General features: G+C 43.3%; 1 protein-coding gene across 1 annotated transcript in view; it reads right to left on the bottom strand.

The window, feature by feature from the left end:
* The window catches only part of fam155b (family with sequence similarity 155 member B), an 82,862-nt gene extending 67,099 nt beyond the window's left edge, over window positions 1-15,763 (bottom strand). The window contains 1 exon segment of the mRNA NM_001102863.1: window positions 14,909-15,763. Within this exon segment, the coding sequence (NP_001096333.1) occupies window positions 14,909-15,706 (798 nt within the window). The 5' untranslated portion in view covers window positions 15,707-15,763.
* Between the last annotated feature and the right edge of the window lie 590 nt (window positions 15,764-16,353).

Raw genomic sequence — 16,353 nt, 5'->3', positions numbered from 1 at the left:
TGGGAAGAACTGGAGAGACTTGAGTATTTATCACAATTTCTAGTCAGTCAGTGCAGTATTTACAGCTGGTCCCTTGGCTACTAACACTTGTTTACATTTCGTAATTTTTATTTAATAATCCTTGAAATTAACATCCAGTCTACAATCTGCACAAATGGTAGATACTGTATTGAATGAACTGCTGGTGTAGGGGGCATGATGCTGATAGAAACGACTAGAGAAACATATAGCCTTGTATCCAATGACTGCCCCCATCTTGCCCCTTGTGGAAGAGTGGGCACTTGTCCTCGATTCCCAGCACTAGAGACAAAAACTGTGCCATGATTAGATAGAACATATATACAACCTCCTTTGTATATGTCCTATCATACAGAAACTTGTACTGGGGGCAGCTTGATACTTTTGTCAGAAAGGGTTACCTGCTTTATTAACACAAGTATCATTTCAGTGGCCCACAAACAACTTTACAACTAAGGGCCTGGGGCCACCATCAGATCCAAATACAAATGTGACCTCAAATTCATGGTGGCAGCTGCTACCTCCCCATACAGTTTAAATGAAGAGCCAAAATCTTGCATTACAGCTGCTCCTTCTATGGAGGTAATGTAAAGACAGCTCTAGACACCTTATATCTGAATTGTAATGTCTGCATTGACGTTTCAGATGAGTGAGGCCAGGGTGGTGGCAATGATAAGTGTGTGTAGGGACTGCTGAAAGAAGCCATCAGCGATACCAGTCCTCGTATATTAAATAACTTCTCTATGGACATGCAGAGACTACACAATGCCTTTTCATGAGCACTACTTTCTAAAGGGAAGGTCTTGGAAAACGACTTTAGAATTTCTTTTTTATACGCACATAGAGTGATAATGTTATTTGTACAGCTCAATATGAATGCGCCTGCATCCGAGCACAGTTTAAAATAGACTCTCTGGCTGGTTGCCACAATGACCTGGTCTGGCAATGGTACTTCATCTGGATCATAGAGAAAGTCGGCTTCCTGATGTAAACAACAGCCTGAAAGTAACAGCGGTGGAGAATCAGCCACTAGGATGAACTCATTGGTCAGGGAACAGTTTTTCCAAGATAATGTGAGATGCCAACCAGTGGAATAAGGCTGCACCCCTGTCCTCTCCCTGCACTATGGGATGCAGGGGGCTGCAGGCATATATATAGGTAGATAGTTTGGATCACCAAAATAGGGTTTACACCGAAGGGGTTATGGCCTAGCAAGATATGATCGGTTATTTGTAGCTACACCCCCTTTAATGAAAATATATTTATTTCTGCATGAATTAATTTCCAGTAGAACATTGGTGGTGCAGGTAACATAGAGCTTGGTAAGCTCCTTCTTGCTGTGTTACTTCTGTAGGAAATCTTATTCTACCTATACAGCTACACAGCTACACTGCCTCCTTCCACGAGGCAACCTTCAGTTATACCAAGGGGGGGCAAGAGTACCCAAGGTAGGTGTAATGTCACTAGTAATGTCCCACTAGACTCATTTTAATTGGTTGCTAGCTGTATTATGTATAGTTTATGAATAGTTTATAAGTTTATTAATAAGTAAATATGCTACCTAACTATAGCAATTAAATGTATTTCAGGTACCAGAAAAGTTTCAGGCTAAGATTTGGATGAGAAACCTCTCTTCTTTTTCATACGATAAAGGGAAGAATTATTAACTACTGCTGACTAATTCTGGAACCGGTGTGCTACAACCAACTAATCCTACATTCATAGGCGGAGGGTGTCTTCTTTGTTTGGGGAGGCTAAAGATGGCCCATACACAGACTGACCTACAGCTAATGTGACACTTAGTGGATTCGCTGCTGGTGTAAAAAATTAACCTACCAACTCCCTCTTGCCATTCCCACTGACTCCCAGGGATACTGTGCAAAAGTGCGTGGGGGGGGGGGTGCTTTTTTTTTTTAACCCTAAAATGCTTAGGATGTAAAAGTATTCATACCTGCACTTCTGTGAGGGGATCTGCAAACCTTTGTGTTTGTGATCAGTTAGCTTAAAGGGGTAGTTCACCTTTAAATTCACTTTTAATATAATGTAGACTGATATTCTAAGACAATTTACAATTGGTACGCTTTTATTTTTAATGGTTTTTCAGTTATTTAGCTTTTTGTTCAGCAGCTCTCCATTTGGTATTTCAGCAGCTATCTGGTTGCTAGGGTCTTATTTACCCTAGCAACCAGGTAGTGGTTTGAACATGAGATGGGAATATGAATAGTTAAGGGGCCTACATGGAAAAATAAGTAATAAAAAATTATAATAATAATAATAAAATTGTAGCCTCACAGAGCAATATTTTTTGGCCCCCATTTGAAATCTGGAAAGAGGCAGAAGAGAAAGGCAAATTTTAAAAAAAATAATTAACTAGCAAGACCAATTGCAAAGTTGCTAGGAATAGGCCATTTTATAACATACTAAAAGTTAACTTAAAAGTGAACCACCCCTTTAGATGTGTTTACGTTAGTTTTATAGCAAGAAAGGCAATGGGTACTGACACCCCACACACATTATATACAGTGAGACGCAGTCCTTATTTACAAAACCAGCACATTATATGCCATGAGGAGCAGTGGGTACAGATGGCAGATATTCAGGCCCTGGCACTATAACACTGGCACGGATACACAACATTGGCCCCACTGTAACTAACTAGTAATGGACAAAACAATGACAAAAAAAAAAAAAAAAAATAGTAAGTGCAAAAAACAACAACAAATATATAAACACACAATGAGCTTTTTCAGGGGGAAAGAGTTAACCTACCCTCCATCTGTTAGGGTAGGTGATAGATTATAAATTATTTTAGATGTCAGGTCAGGAAAAAAAACAATTTAATGTCAGCTAGTGATTCTTTAGAACTGTATAGTGCCTGTGGGAGTGGGATGAAATCTGCAGCAAAAGTTGAGAGTTGGTTCTTAGGTAAAGTTTACAGCCTGCAGATTCTTCTTTTCAGTCTTCATTTCTGAACTGCCTTCAGTTTGCAATATCTCCCGAGCCCTGACTGCATCTGTGCTCTGATTGGTCAATTTTATTGTCTGTCAAGAAAGCTGTGCTCTGATTGGAGAATCCACAAGAAGAAAGATCCAATCAGAGCACAGCAAAATGGGCTTGCAGGAACAGATTTCCAGGACAGTGCAGAAATGGAGTGAGGTTTTTTTTTGTTTTGTTTTTTTTAATGTGCCAAGCAGGTTTGGGGAGGCTTAGCCTTCCCTAGCCTCATTGAAAATCCGCCTATGCCTACATTAGTCACACGCTAGACAGATAAGCAAGTTTACAACATCTTAATTAGATTTATGGAGCTGATCAATAACACAGGAAATATTTCTAAAACTATAGGAGATAATATATAAAGACAAACATCGGTGGCCACTCTTGACCAAGTCTGCAGCCTGCTGGTGTATATAGTACAACCAGATAATGAAATTGGTAAGTGATTGGGCCTTCTTTAGAAACTTTACATTGAGCAGCAGAGCCACATTAAGGCCATGGTAAGCCCTGGGCAAGGATCAAATTGATGGGCCACCCTCACCATCCTGAAGATCTAAACACTAAAGGTCCCCATACACGGTAAGATCCGCTCGCTTGCCAAGCGAGCGGATCTTCCCCCGATATCCCCACCTACGGGTGGGTGATATCGGGGAGCTTGAAGTTAAAAAAAAAAATAATCCGATCATTTGGCCCTGGGGCCAAACGACCGGATTATGTAGGCGGCAATGGGGCAGTCGGTTCGGGGGCCGCATCAACGAGCCGATGCGGTCCCCGATCCGACTGAATCTTTTAACCTGGCCGATCGATATCTGGCCAATTTCAGGCCAGATATCGGTCGGCCAGTCGGCTCGTTTCTGCCCCTACACGGGCAGATAAGCTGCCGAATCGGTCCAAGGGTATGGGGACCTTAACAGATGAGCAGAATTGGAGCGCAGCAGAGTGGAGGGGGGATGGACCTGTAGTTGGTGACATGGAAAGAATCACATTATGGCCTAACAGGTGAGAGACTGGTGCATGAAATGCATGAACAGTTACAGTGGGCCCTGGGCAAATGCCCCTTTTGCCCTTTCATAAAGACAGTCCTGTTAATAAGAAAAAAGCTTCAAGTCTAACAGACTGAGAGTTGCGAGTGTGGCTGAATCTCCCTTGGGCGACCAGAGACAGGAATACAGACATTTCTGGCAGAAAAGGAAATAAATTTGTTAGTAGGGTGGACGGCTGAGTAAGTGTTATACGCAGACTTAGCATGTCTATTTACAAGCCTAAATTCATATTTCAAACCTGTCACGATGGGTTCGGAGCCAAGAAATTGTTTGCTGAGTATGTACCTACAGTGCCTTTAGCCTTTATGAGTGTCTTTTGTAGTAAAAAGAAATCCCTGCAAGTTGCACAAGTTGTTTCAGGAACCCAGTTAATCTTCCAGCAAAAACTGCTGTGTGTGTGAATTCCATAATGTATCTTCTGTCAAACACTTTACAGAGCAACATATTGTTCACAGCGCAGGAACGGTCACAAATCACGGTCCACTCATGCGTAGAAATAGTATGGAATTTTTCAAAAAACAGTGCTATCCTGTAGGAGGGTGGCCAGTTGTTTTTTAGCAACCCAAAACTGACCTCTTCTTATGCAAGTTGGCCCCTAAATTTATGGAATATTGGATATCTGTCCCCGACTATGTGCAGACCAATGCTTTAGACCAGTGCTGTCCAACTTCTACGGTGCCGAGGGCCGGAATTTCTCTAGCATACATGGTGGAGGGCCGCTAATGGAAGCCAGTTTTGACCACTCCCCTTTTTTAAACCACACCCACTTCAAACCACACCTATTTTATCACAATGGTGGTAGCACAGCAAAATCCCAAATGCTTGGTCCTTACAGTGGGGATATCAACCATCATTCATATGTGAAAGAATTATGTCATATTAAGATATACCCTTAAATTCCATATGCCTCCTCCTCCCCTGTGGATAGCAGAGCAACCCCCAGTACATAATTACACACCTTAGGGACCATTTAATGGCTATTTCCAACTGCTAACAAACTCCCACAACAAACCCCTGCCAGGTTCACCTCCCACAAGCAGCATAGGGCAAGCAGAGTATGGCACACAGAGGCAGCATAGGGAAGGCAGAGTATGGCACACACAGGCAGAGTGTCATACTCTGCCTGCCCTACCCTGACTGTGTGTGCCATACTCTGCCTGCCCTACCCTTCCTGTGTGCCATACCCTCCTTGACCTATGCTGCCTGTGTGTGCCATACTCTACCTGCCCTCTGCTGGTTGTATGTGCCATACTCTGCCTGCCCTATGCTGCCTCTGTGTGCCATACTCTGCCTGCCCTATTCTGCCTCTGTGTGCCATACTCTGCCTGCCCTACCCTGACTGTGTGTGCCATACTCTGCCTGCCCTACCCTTCCTGTGTGTGCCATACCCTCCCTGACCTATGTGCCTGTGTGTGCCATACTCTACCTGCCCTATGCTGGCTGTATGTGCCATACTCTACCTGCCCTATGCTGGGTGTATGTTCCATACTCTACCTGCCCTATGCTGGCTGTATGTGCCATACTCTGCCTGAGGTGTTTAGAAGTGAACAATGGGAGTGATTACAGTCTGAGCCTGAGGTGTGAACACTGCAGGGGGTAGAACAATGCAGAGATTAAAAGGTGTGAAAAACACAGGGGATTACATGTTAAAACAATACAGGGGGATTACAGCCTGAATCTGAGGTGAGAACCATGCAGGGGGCCAGTTAATCTCAGTACTGATACCATTTAATGCTTACTCAAAGGTAAGCCATCAAAGCAGCCAGACAGGTGCGGCCCGCGGGCCGCCAGTTGGACAGCACTGCTTTAGACTGTGCTATTCCAGCTACACGTATACTACAAATCCCAGCTTCCCATAGATGGTCATTAGATCTCATTGGGTAGTCTGAAGTATGTTCAATAATCCTATCCAATGCTAACCTCAACCCTGTAAAAGTACAGCACAGATGGCTCAGTAACAGAATAGATAAGTTAGAATGAGCTGAGTGTATATCACAATATCCATACTATTGCTGAGGCCTGGCAACTGCAGAGAGAATCTAAGATGTATCAGAATAACATATTTAATTATAATTTAAAAGTCACCAGCTGTATAGAGAGCATTGTCTGAGGTTGGGCCATTCCGAGGTGCATTTGGCTGCACTGTGGTCATGAATATGGTATCTGTCTAATGCACAAATGTACACAGCAATTTGCTGAGGCTACAGCAACAATATATTCCCCTTATGAGCCATAATGATGATTTCACAATGCATTCAAAGTACCTTTGGACACACAGACCCCAAATACAGGCAGGAATGCCCAATGGTACATGTCTAAGTCATGTAGTGAGCCCAGTATTCAATACTTGGCATATACAAGGCATGATGCATACAGAAAGCAAATTATGTAGCCCTTGGGTAGGATGGGACCTTAGAAAGACCTTATTGGAGTATGGCACAGGCTTCTAGCTGGACAGCTGGACAGCCATGGTTTAAGCCTGTGCTGGTCACAAAGACTTTATTCTTTTTCAACTAGAAAAAAAAATGTAGCGCTAAGATAATTGGGCATGGGTTTAAGAAACTGTGGATTAAGGAGTTTGGGGCAATATTGCAGAACCAGGCCCACATTTTCCTTCAGGGACCATGGACCACCAGTCACTCCAAACCTCAGAATTACTGCTTTACTTATTCAGTCTACAGATCAGTTCTGGTTCAAGCACCAATATATTTCTTCACATATATGTGAATTAAGCCTGAGCCCTTAATAGTCTTTACCAATAGAACACCCCGTATCATGAAATAATCCAATTAAAATAAACTAGGCTGAACTCTGATGTAGCTGTTTGGTTATCCCACTTATACTCCCACTATATTATCTAAAGAGCCTAGGCCACTGGCATTCTGTAATGCTTGCCCTGGGGCAGTGAAACCCAAACAATTCTTAGATGTGTGTAAGCATTTTATGGAAATATATATATACAGGTATAGGACCCATTATCCAGAATGCTCGGGACCAAGGGTATTCCGGATAAGGGGTCTTTCCGTAATTTGGATCTCAATACCTTAAGTCTACTAAAAAATCAATAAAACATTAATTAAACCCAATAGGATTGTTTTGCATCCAATAAGGATTAATTATATCTTAGTTGGAATCAATTACAAGGTTCTGTTTTATTTCTACATAGAAAAAGGAAATCAGTTTTAAAATTCTGAATTATTTGATTAAAATGGAGTCTATGGGAGACGGGCATTCCGTAATTCGGAGCTTTCTGGATAACGGGTTTCCGGATAAGGGGTCCGATACCTGTATATATATGTAGAAACAGAAACTGCATCACTGCATTGCTTTACTGCCCACAATAAGTACTATAAATGCTGCTATATTGCTTGCCTCAGCAAGGGATTTCACCTAGACTCCAATTATACCACTGTCATGTATTTCTATATATGTGGGGCACAAAAACTCATTTCAAATTATTTTTTTCTGCTGGCCAGACCCTCAGCAGTGGCCAATACTGGGTAATTACAAATTGCAACATTGAGTAATGGAAGGCACCGCACATAAACATGCTACTGCCACTTTAACCTGTCCTTGTCATTTTAACATTAAAGACTGATACAACAACTGAGTTGAACTTACAGGCCAATTTGCATGTAATATTCTATTAGAATTTCCATTTAAATGTGTTACAGTGCTTTAAAGGGAACATTTGCATACAATAAAATGCTTCTTTCACATGCAGATTTTCCAGTTCAGTTATTCTTAAATCTTAGCCCCAAACACTAGCAGATCACTTGTTGCCAATTCATCTGCATTATGGCTGCTCTGAATATACCAGGGATCCAAGCGTCACATCTTCTCTGTTATATTGTACACTTCTGAATGCAAAGTAAGCAGGTCCGGATTAAGATTCAAAATAGGACCTGGCATTTCAAACAGCCCCCCCACCAGCCCAATAAATAGTGACTCTATGGCTTCTTACAGCGGCCCCTCTGGCATTATTGCCAGTCCGGGCCTGATAAGAAGGAACAAAATGAAACTAATTAATGCCTAATACTAAAAAAGTCATTATTTCTGAAACACTATTTGAAATTTTCATGTTTTGTAAAGGTAAAATAGACTAGAGCAGGCCTGGCAATCTGTGGATTCTGGCAAATGCCAGAGGGGCTGCTGTAAGATACCATAGACAGTCACTATTTATTGGGCTGGTGGGCTGTTTGGGCCACTGTGTATTTAGAATCCCAGGGCTTATTTTTAATCGCATCTTTGGCTAGAGGTACCCATACATAGGTAGACACTGACTGCCATTCCCAATTCCTCTCGACTGTCAGCAGCCTGTAGGCTCATATAAGAATCCAGTACGTAATGTAAGAGCAGCAGCTAGCACATAAATACCTGGCTGAAGCAACCATTTTATTTTGAATAATGTACCCCCTATTGTAAAATATAATAGATATTACAACCAAGGAGTTCCATGACTATACAAAGGCACAAGGCCGAAGGCCTTTTTTTTATACAGGTCAAGGAACTTCAAGGTGACTTTTAATATCTTCATATTTTTCAACAGGGGGAATAGTATCTATTATAATATAATTGTAGCCATGTGAGCCATGTGTCAGAAATGACATCACTAAGCACTGATTATAGCTGATGACATCAACAAGCACAGTTTATAAGGATATCATTTACAGGATATTAATGACTTGTGTTTTATAAGTATATATAGTATATACCTTGATTGATAAATTATCAACATATTAAAAAAAAAATATATATATAGAGAAAGAGAGAGAAATGATATGCAAGCTGCACTCCCTTAAAAAATGGGTTTTCCAGAACCAAAAAATATAATACATACAATGAAAGTGGTCCGTACTCCAAATATCCATGTTTCTCAAAGTGCGTTATTTCATAAACTTTCTCAAGGTCCCCATACATATAGTGCCCAGCAAAACTATTCAGTTCATTACCACTAAAAGGAACATTTTCTCAAGATTCAGGTACAAAGACTACCATGTTATCAAGTTTTGGAGACATGAAGACCATGTTTACAGAGCCTCCTATGGTCTATCAGTCCACATGGGGCTATCAAATAACCAATCACAGCCCTTACTGTATCGGGCACACCCTGGGAACTCTTTCATGCTTGAGTTGTGCCTCAGCTTATTTATATTTAAATAATGCTCATGGGTCAAAAAGGTTGGGGAACTTAAATTTAGGTCAGAAAAGTTTTGTGTTTGCCTAATCTGGCCACCGGATCAGACAGGCCCATCAGGATTCCAGCTCTGGAGTGTGCAGTATATATATATTGAAAATACCTGCTGAACCCCTCAAGCCCTGACACCGTGCATCTGGAACCAAAAGACTGGTCATTAGTATGATGACTTTGTACTGGGGGTTTAGGTATGTGGTGCAGGCGGCCCTGCTCTGTAGTGAGAGACATCACACCTAATCATAATGTGAGTACACTGGGAGCACATGTGGTGTTGGACTAAGGCACATTTTTTTAACCTGTGATCTTGCATATTTGGTGGGAGCGCCCCCAAAGGTCACACTTTTCAGGTGGTCCTGACACTAACAGGCAGAACTCTTTGTGGTCAGCAAGAAGAAACAGTTGTACCCATCTGTGTATGCGCCACTGCATTCAAGAGAGGTGGTACATAGTCACAAAGCAGGCATGCCCTTCCATTTTTTTCTTTTGGAACATGCAAAGAAGGAGAATGAAGGAAAGGAAAGTTCTTTAGACCGCTCTACTCAAAACTCTTTGTCCTGTTTGTGGTGGTAAAGGGACAATCACCATAAGGGTGAAGTGTACAGCTGCTCTGTCTCACCACCAGGCACAGGGCTTTCCTTCTTCCTTTGCTAAAATAGAATTCAGAATAGAATAAAACAGACTTCTACATAGGAGTGCTCTTGCACTTCTGCCTCTAGTCTTGTCAAACACCCCCAGTATCTAACTGTCTGTCTGGGGCTGGCGGAGAGCTGACACATGGCACTTATAGTCAGTGTCTTAACTACAGAAAATCAGGCCCCCCCCCTTCAAAAAAATTAAATCTTAAGGGCGCCTGGCTTAGCCACACACCCACCATTTACTTGCTTACTTGTGGAACGCCACAAACTTTATTGCAGTGCTGCGCAGGGACTAGAATACCGCAGAACTGCATTGTAGTTGTAGTTACGCCACTGCATGTAGCCAGGAACAGCAATGCAGTAAATGATAATGGACAGACAGATCAGTCTGATCAGTGCAAGTTTGCACTAAAATCTGAACAATTATTTTATTTGGGTAACAACCCATTTAAGATGCTTCTTGCACATATTTGAACTTAACTATGCACCTATGTGCTAGTGGCCTGTACTTCTGTGCATGGTACAACATACTCTGGCAGGTGGTAGCCCTGTACCTAACGTTTGCCTCCCTTTGTGTGTTGCATGTGTTTTTTCTGTTTGTCGTGTGCTTGGTGTTGTGCCAGTTGAATTGCACTAAGTTGAAGTGCACCCCCACATCCCATCCATGTGCCCCCCTTTACCTTACAGCTGCAAGTTGAGCCCCAGCAATTGTTTTTATGTTTTTATCTTACAAATGTTTTCATTGCGTGGGGTGCAATTGCACAGGAAATATTGTGGGTAAAAGCATAAACTATTGTACTATCTTTTGCACCCCTTTAGTAAATTTGCCCTTCCCGGTCCTATTTTGTCATTTGATATTCATTTAAAACTTTCACTTGCTTTATATTGTCATTGTCTTGTTCCTTTTGTCTTTTGTTGTGTCCTGCAAAAATCCTTTCATGTAAATATGTTCTGCTTGGCACCTCCAATTCTCCTCTTTCTCTGCAATTTCTCTCTTTTTCCTGTCTCTCTCCATCCCCCCCACCCCCTTCCTTTTGGTACAGAGAGAAGGCTCTGCTGATTGCGATGCAGGAGTTGGCGTCTGCATTTTCTGGCAGGCGGTTTTAGTTGCCATGGTTTCTGTTAGTTTCTGTTGTAGTAGGCAGCAGCCCGGGTGGCCCATTACTGAGAGAGACTGGTAAGAGGGGCCAGAGGTCAACCTATCTAAGCGTTTATCACATACCACGTCTGCCTGGCACAAGAACTACAGATTGTGCAAATGTCAATTGAGGAATTAAAGTTTTATTAGCTGAGCTGGGGCTCTAGCAAGTCATTATAAAGTAACGGGTCTTTGGCTGCCGAGTGAAATTACACAACATCTAGAAAGTAGATATTCATTTCCTTAAGCCAGTGATCCCCAACCAGTGGCTCAGGAGCACCATGTTGCTCACCAACCCCTTGGGTGTTGCTCCCTGTGGCCACAATGTAGGTGCTTACTTTTGATTTCCTGGCTTGGAGGCACGTTTTGATTGCATAAAAACCAGGTTGGAAAAATGTTGAGGAGCTCTGCCGGTTGAGAAAGGGTAATATAACATGTTCCCATCCAGACATTGTTAAATTACCATTCCATTGCATCTACAAGCTGTCAGGGGGTTCAGAGAGTTGCAATTCAGAGAGCCTCGGGCTGTCTTCGATCACTAATCTACTGTAAGATGATTGGCAACAGGCAAACGCATGGGTTCACTTCCATTCAGGCAACATCCGAGACATAATTACAGGGATTAAAACTAGGGTTATGGGTGTTTGCAAACATTTCTGTTACATGCATTTCTAAATCATCTCTGCATAACAAGTCACTACTACAATAATTAGAATGCAATGTTTTGACAGGATCTGTGCAGAAGCTGCTGCTACCATGTAAGGGGAGCAAGGAGTCAACGGAGCCTCACCAAATTTACTCATAGGCTCACGGGTGAAATTCACTTCACTTTGCCTTGAGCAGCCAAAAAGTCTGCAAATGATAAGGGTCAAAAATGCCAGGTCCACCAGGATGCCTAAAAGCATCTCAATGTTCTTGTGCCCCCATTTTGACATGGTAAGTATTTGACTATGTTATAACATTGGTACAGTATATGGTCCCATGGTCTTCAAAAATAATGGCAGATCACCAAACCATAAGCAGCTCTTAGAAAGCCAAGAGGCAGCCAATATTCTCACTTGTAAATTTAGCTACTAGTGACATCTCCCTGACATTTCCTTACTGCTGGGAAGATGACAATATCTACCTGAATTTGGATGGTGGCCCAAGGGCATCTAAAGGCTAAAAAGGCCACTTACAAGTGGCTTCAAAACAGCTGAGGAACCTAGCTGCAACGTGGGCACGGCCTTGACACATTCATTTGATGAGTATCAGTGTGCAAACGCTTTTGAAAACCAATAGTCTACCAGAAGAAGAGATTACCTCCCAAAAGCTTGCACCTCTGGACACATAGCAAATAAATGTGATAGGACACTTTGCAACTATGTCCCCTACGGTCTCATCTTTAATTTCTAGGAAAGAAGATTTGGTACATTGATGAGCACCAGATATGTGTAGATAAGTTTATGAGGAGTATATTCACTGATTCTAGACCAGCCAGTCATTGGAAGCCATAATAGTATGGCATCAGTCAAATCCTGGTGGTCTGTCTGCGGGCAAGAGAATGTTATATTAAAAGCCCACCCTATGAAGGGGAAAAGCTAGCCTTTAGGTCACTACTGTCTGCAGCAACTGTCAAACTGTCTGCAGCAACAAATGGTTCAATGTTTTTGCATGCAGGGTGAAACTTTTGTTGTGGGAGGTTATCAATAGAAGGCTTTCTATTGGAGAATGTATAGTTATATAAGAATATATAGAAGTTATTCTCTTTGGTGGGGCTAAGTCTTCGTAAACCTTAATTATTCTCTATGGTTGCATGAAGTAAATCACACGAAGGAACCAAAAAGACTTCAGTTGTAGTAGAAGCAGAAGACATTGTATCTGTGACATGTCAGACTTGCCTACAACTTCCAGAGCACGCTCACAGTAGATTTTGTATAGGTGTCAATCAACGTCATGGAGATTCACTTGCATCTGTACAATTTCCATTTAAAAGTCTAAAGGGTTAATTGTAGGCACACAGCAAGGTTTGCAAACACGGGTACTGGTCCATCTTGTTATTAAAGGGTTAAACTCAGCGAATCATGGTTTAGGATGGCCCCTGTTTGAGTCTCTAAAAGGCAGCTCTTGATGTCAGCAACTGTGCAGCCCTTACAGTATGACCTGCAGTGTTTCTATTACAAGGTGCAATGCAGTGTGCAAACTCCAGCACAAAGGGTCTGCATGACTGCTCTTCTACATCATCTATTATTTACAGACCAATGGGCAACTGAGCCAATGAGAAGGCAAGCATACTTTCCTGACCACCCCCTTGGTTGCACAATAAAGGAATGTGTCCGAGGAGCCAGTGCAGAACTTACACATACCATGTGTCCCTCCCCTTGTCATATCATAGGGAATGGTGTGCTAGCAGAGTCACCATGTGCATGCTAAGGCCAAGCGGAGAAGGAAACTGCAGTAGCACAGACTGATAAGCCATTGTGTGTATGTAGCATGTCAATGTTTATCTCAAATCAGGCTTCATCCTGTTTACTGCACTTGTGGGTCATTTATAGTCCCAAACAAAATATTTGCAGCTGAATTAGTCTTTATGGGAATGAGGCCTTCCTTTTGGGCTTACAATGTAACAGCCTTGCTAAGGATATATGATCTATACCTTTCCTCTCTCCCCCAAGCCGTGGCTATACTACTCTTCTAGAAATACCTACAAATTGGCAGCAATGCAAACTGTAGTTCAGCAAAAACTAAAGGTCCAGAGTTGGTAAAAATGGTCTAACTACTCAGTGTTTAGCCCAGCAATCAGAGAGATGCACAACACTGACCCTAAATGCTTTGATCCCACCAGGAGGTGATTATTGGTCAGGGAGAAAACAGTTTGGCAGGCATTCTTGTGTCATTTACAAATGTTGCATATAAAGGAATATGTAGGAAAGGATAAATTGTGAGTAAAGAGATCATATTCTAATAGGTATCCAGCAAAACAACTATCCACTATTTATTCTACTAACAGCCCTCCAACTACAGCTCTCATTTCTCCTTGGCAATCCACTGGGAGGTTTAGTTCAAAAGCAACATGATGGCAACAGGTTGGGCATTTTTAGCCTAATGCAGTGCTGGACACGTTTTTAAATACATTGTATCAGTGATCCACAGTATCACATGCTCAGGATCCAGAGTGTAATGAAATAATGATGTCATGTAAAGAATGACTGTGGAGCTCATACACAGGCTGAGGGCCATACAAATCTCTAAGAGGGCAAGATCAGGGCCCTGGGTCTCCAATTGTTCAGCCCTGGAATAAAGGTTCTATAACAGGACTGGAAATCATTGGTGTGGAAAGTGTTCAATAAAAATAATAAGAGATATATTCTCCCATGTTTGATACTGTAAGTGCTACAGTAGCTGATAGACAACAAACCTGTATCAGAAGTCCCCCCCTCAGACATGTTAGAGCTGCCCCCTTACACTTGCTATTTATCTCTCTATATATCTGCAGAAGGTGCTATATGAAATATGAAATGAAAAACAGCCACTAATTAATACCAGAAAATAAAAATAATGAATTAACAGATGTTATTCCAGATATCCTGAGCTAGGCTTATGAGTTAGTAACAAACAGGCCACTGCCTGCAGCAGGGAAATGGTTAATCCAGTAGTCTGCTCAGGCAAACTTCTATTGGAGTGAGTGCCAGACTAAATGACTGGAAGTTGCACCCAGTTCCAATCCCCCACCCCTATACTGGCCACTTCTATTGGAACTAAATGTCATTCACTCGATCCAAAGCCACCAGAATGATTGTGCCAAGGGGCCACACAATTGCCAGAAATCATATTGCTAGGTGCTGCAAAACAGTAGGATTACTGGAGCCTACCTCTCCAGCAGCTGTTGCTGGCTACCCCTTACCTTGCAATCACCCACGCAGGATCTCACAGAGTATTCCCCAGATTGCAGATATTTCTCCAACACAAAGTCAAACTCCTCGTATTTTTCCTGAGCATGTTGATCCAGTCTCTGGTAAGCTTGGATGCAGCTGCTGCACACCTCACCCTCAATGAGGGCAGGAGAGGCTGCAGCTGCCCCCACAAAGTCCTCCATCAGGCTCTCCAGGCTGCAGTCCAGGCTGTCGGGGTTAGACATACCTAGCAGCAGGTCCAGGATGGTGTAGGTATCACAAAAGGACAGGGTGTAGTTGCGAAAATAAGCCTTCAAAAAGTTCCTCTTGGAGGAAAAAGAGGAAGGGGGGTAGGACCAGTAAGAGGAGGACCAGGAGGAAGGTTGGGGGTAGGATGGAGAGAAAGACCCCCGGTGTCTTTGCAAATAATGCAGTTTGGCGCAGGCTGTGTCCAGGTGAGTGGACCTGACCCCAGTGCAATGAGGAGGTTGAGCAGCAGATTTGGTCAGATTGCTTAGGAAAGTGTCCCAGCAGCCCCTGCCCTCTCCTGGGAAGCTCTGGGGGGGCAGCAGGCTGGAGTTGGCTGGCTGGAGACTGAAGGTGAAGCTGCCCCTTGCTTTGGCCCCTGCAGACACCAACCACAGGTGATTAGACAGCAGGACGGTGAAGAACAAGAGAGACGCCAGGGACATTCGCCATCTCTGAGCCCTCTCGGAGTCGGCGCACGGTTTGTCGCTGTGTCGGGGTTCCCAGCAGATCTTTAAGACGGCCTCATCTTCCCTTGGATACATCCAAGCCCCCCTGATCATATTTTAGGGGGTGGGAGAATGCGGGGAGCGGCGGCCGTGTGCTCTCAGTCTCTCCCCACCCCCCCCTTTATGTTTGTGGTGGGTTCCCTACACCCCCAACACAATGTCACCTGCCTCTAGTGAGGGGGCCTGCGGAGAGGGGCATCATCGGGAGGGCTGGGGGGGATGGGTAGAGAGAAGATGGGAATAAAGGGTGAGGGGTGATGATGATTGAGAGATTGGTGATAAGGAATACTGGATGGAGATTGTGATTTTGGATGGAGGGGGGTAAAGGATGGAGGAATGGGAGCTCCCCTCCCCTACCCGCCCCTGCCCGGGTCACTCAGTAACCTGCCATTGCAGTTAATACTTGAAAAGCCAACCAGGAAAAAATACCCCCCCTCCCTCTGCAAGGATTCACCCCAATGTACATCAAGGAGAAGTCCAAAGGGGGGACAATGGATAACCCATGTAGATCCCCCCACCCTTCCCCCCTATGATCCCCAAGCAAATCCAGGTAATAGCATCCCCCTGTGGCTGCTGGGCCAGCTCGGAGCACCCTTGGGCTCAGTCCCTACTCCCCATCCTGTTGCCTGGTCCTGAGCAGCTTGTGGTCCCTCTTCTCCTCTCTCTTCCTCTCACACTGGAAGGTGGCTGTGCCCTGCTTA

The sequence above is a fragment of the Xenopus tropicalis genome, chromosome 8, assembly GCF_000004195.4.
Source record: "Xenopus tropicalis strain Nigerian chromosome 8, UCB_Xtro_10.0, whole genome shotgun sequence".
NCBI lineage: Eukaryota > Metazoa > Chordata > Amphibia > Anura > Pipidae > Xenopus > Xenopus tropicalis.
This window is presented reverse-complemented; position numbering and strand designations above follow the sequence as displayed.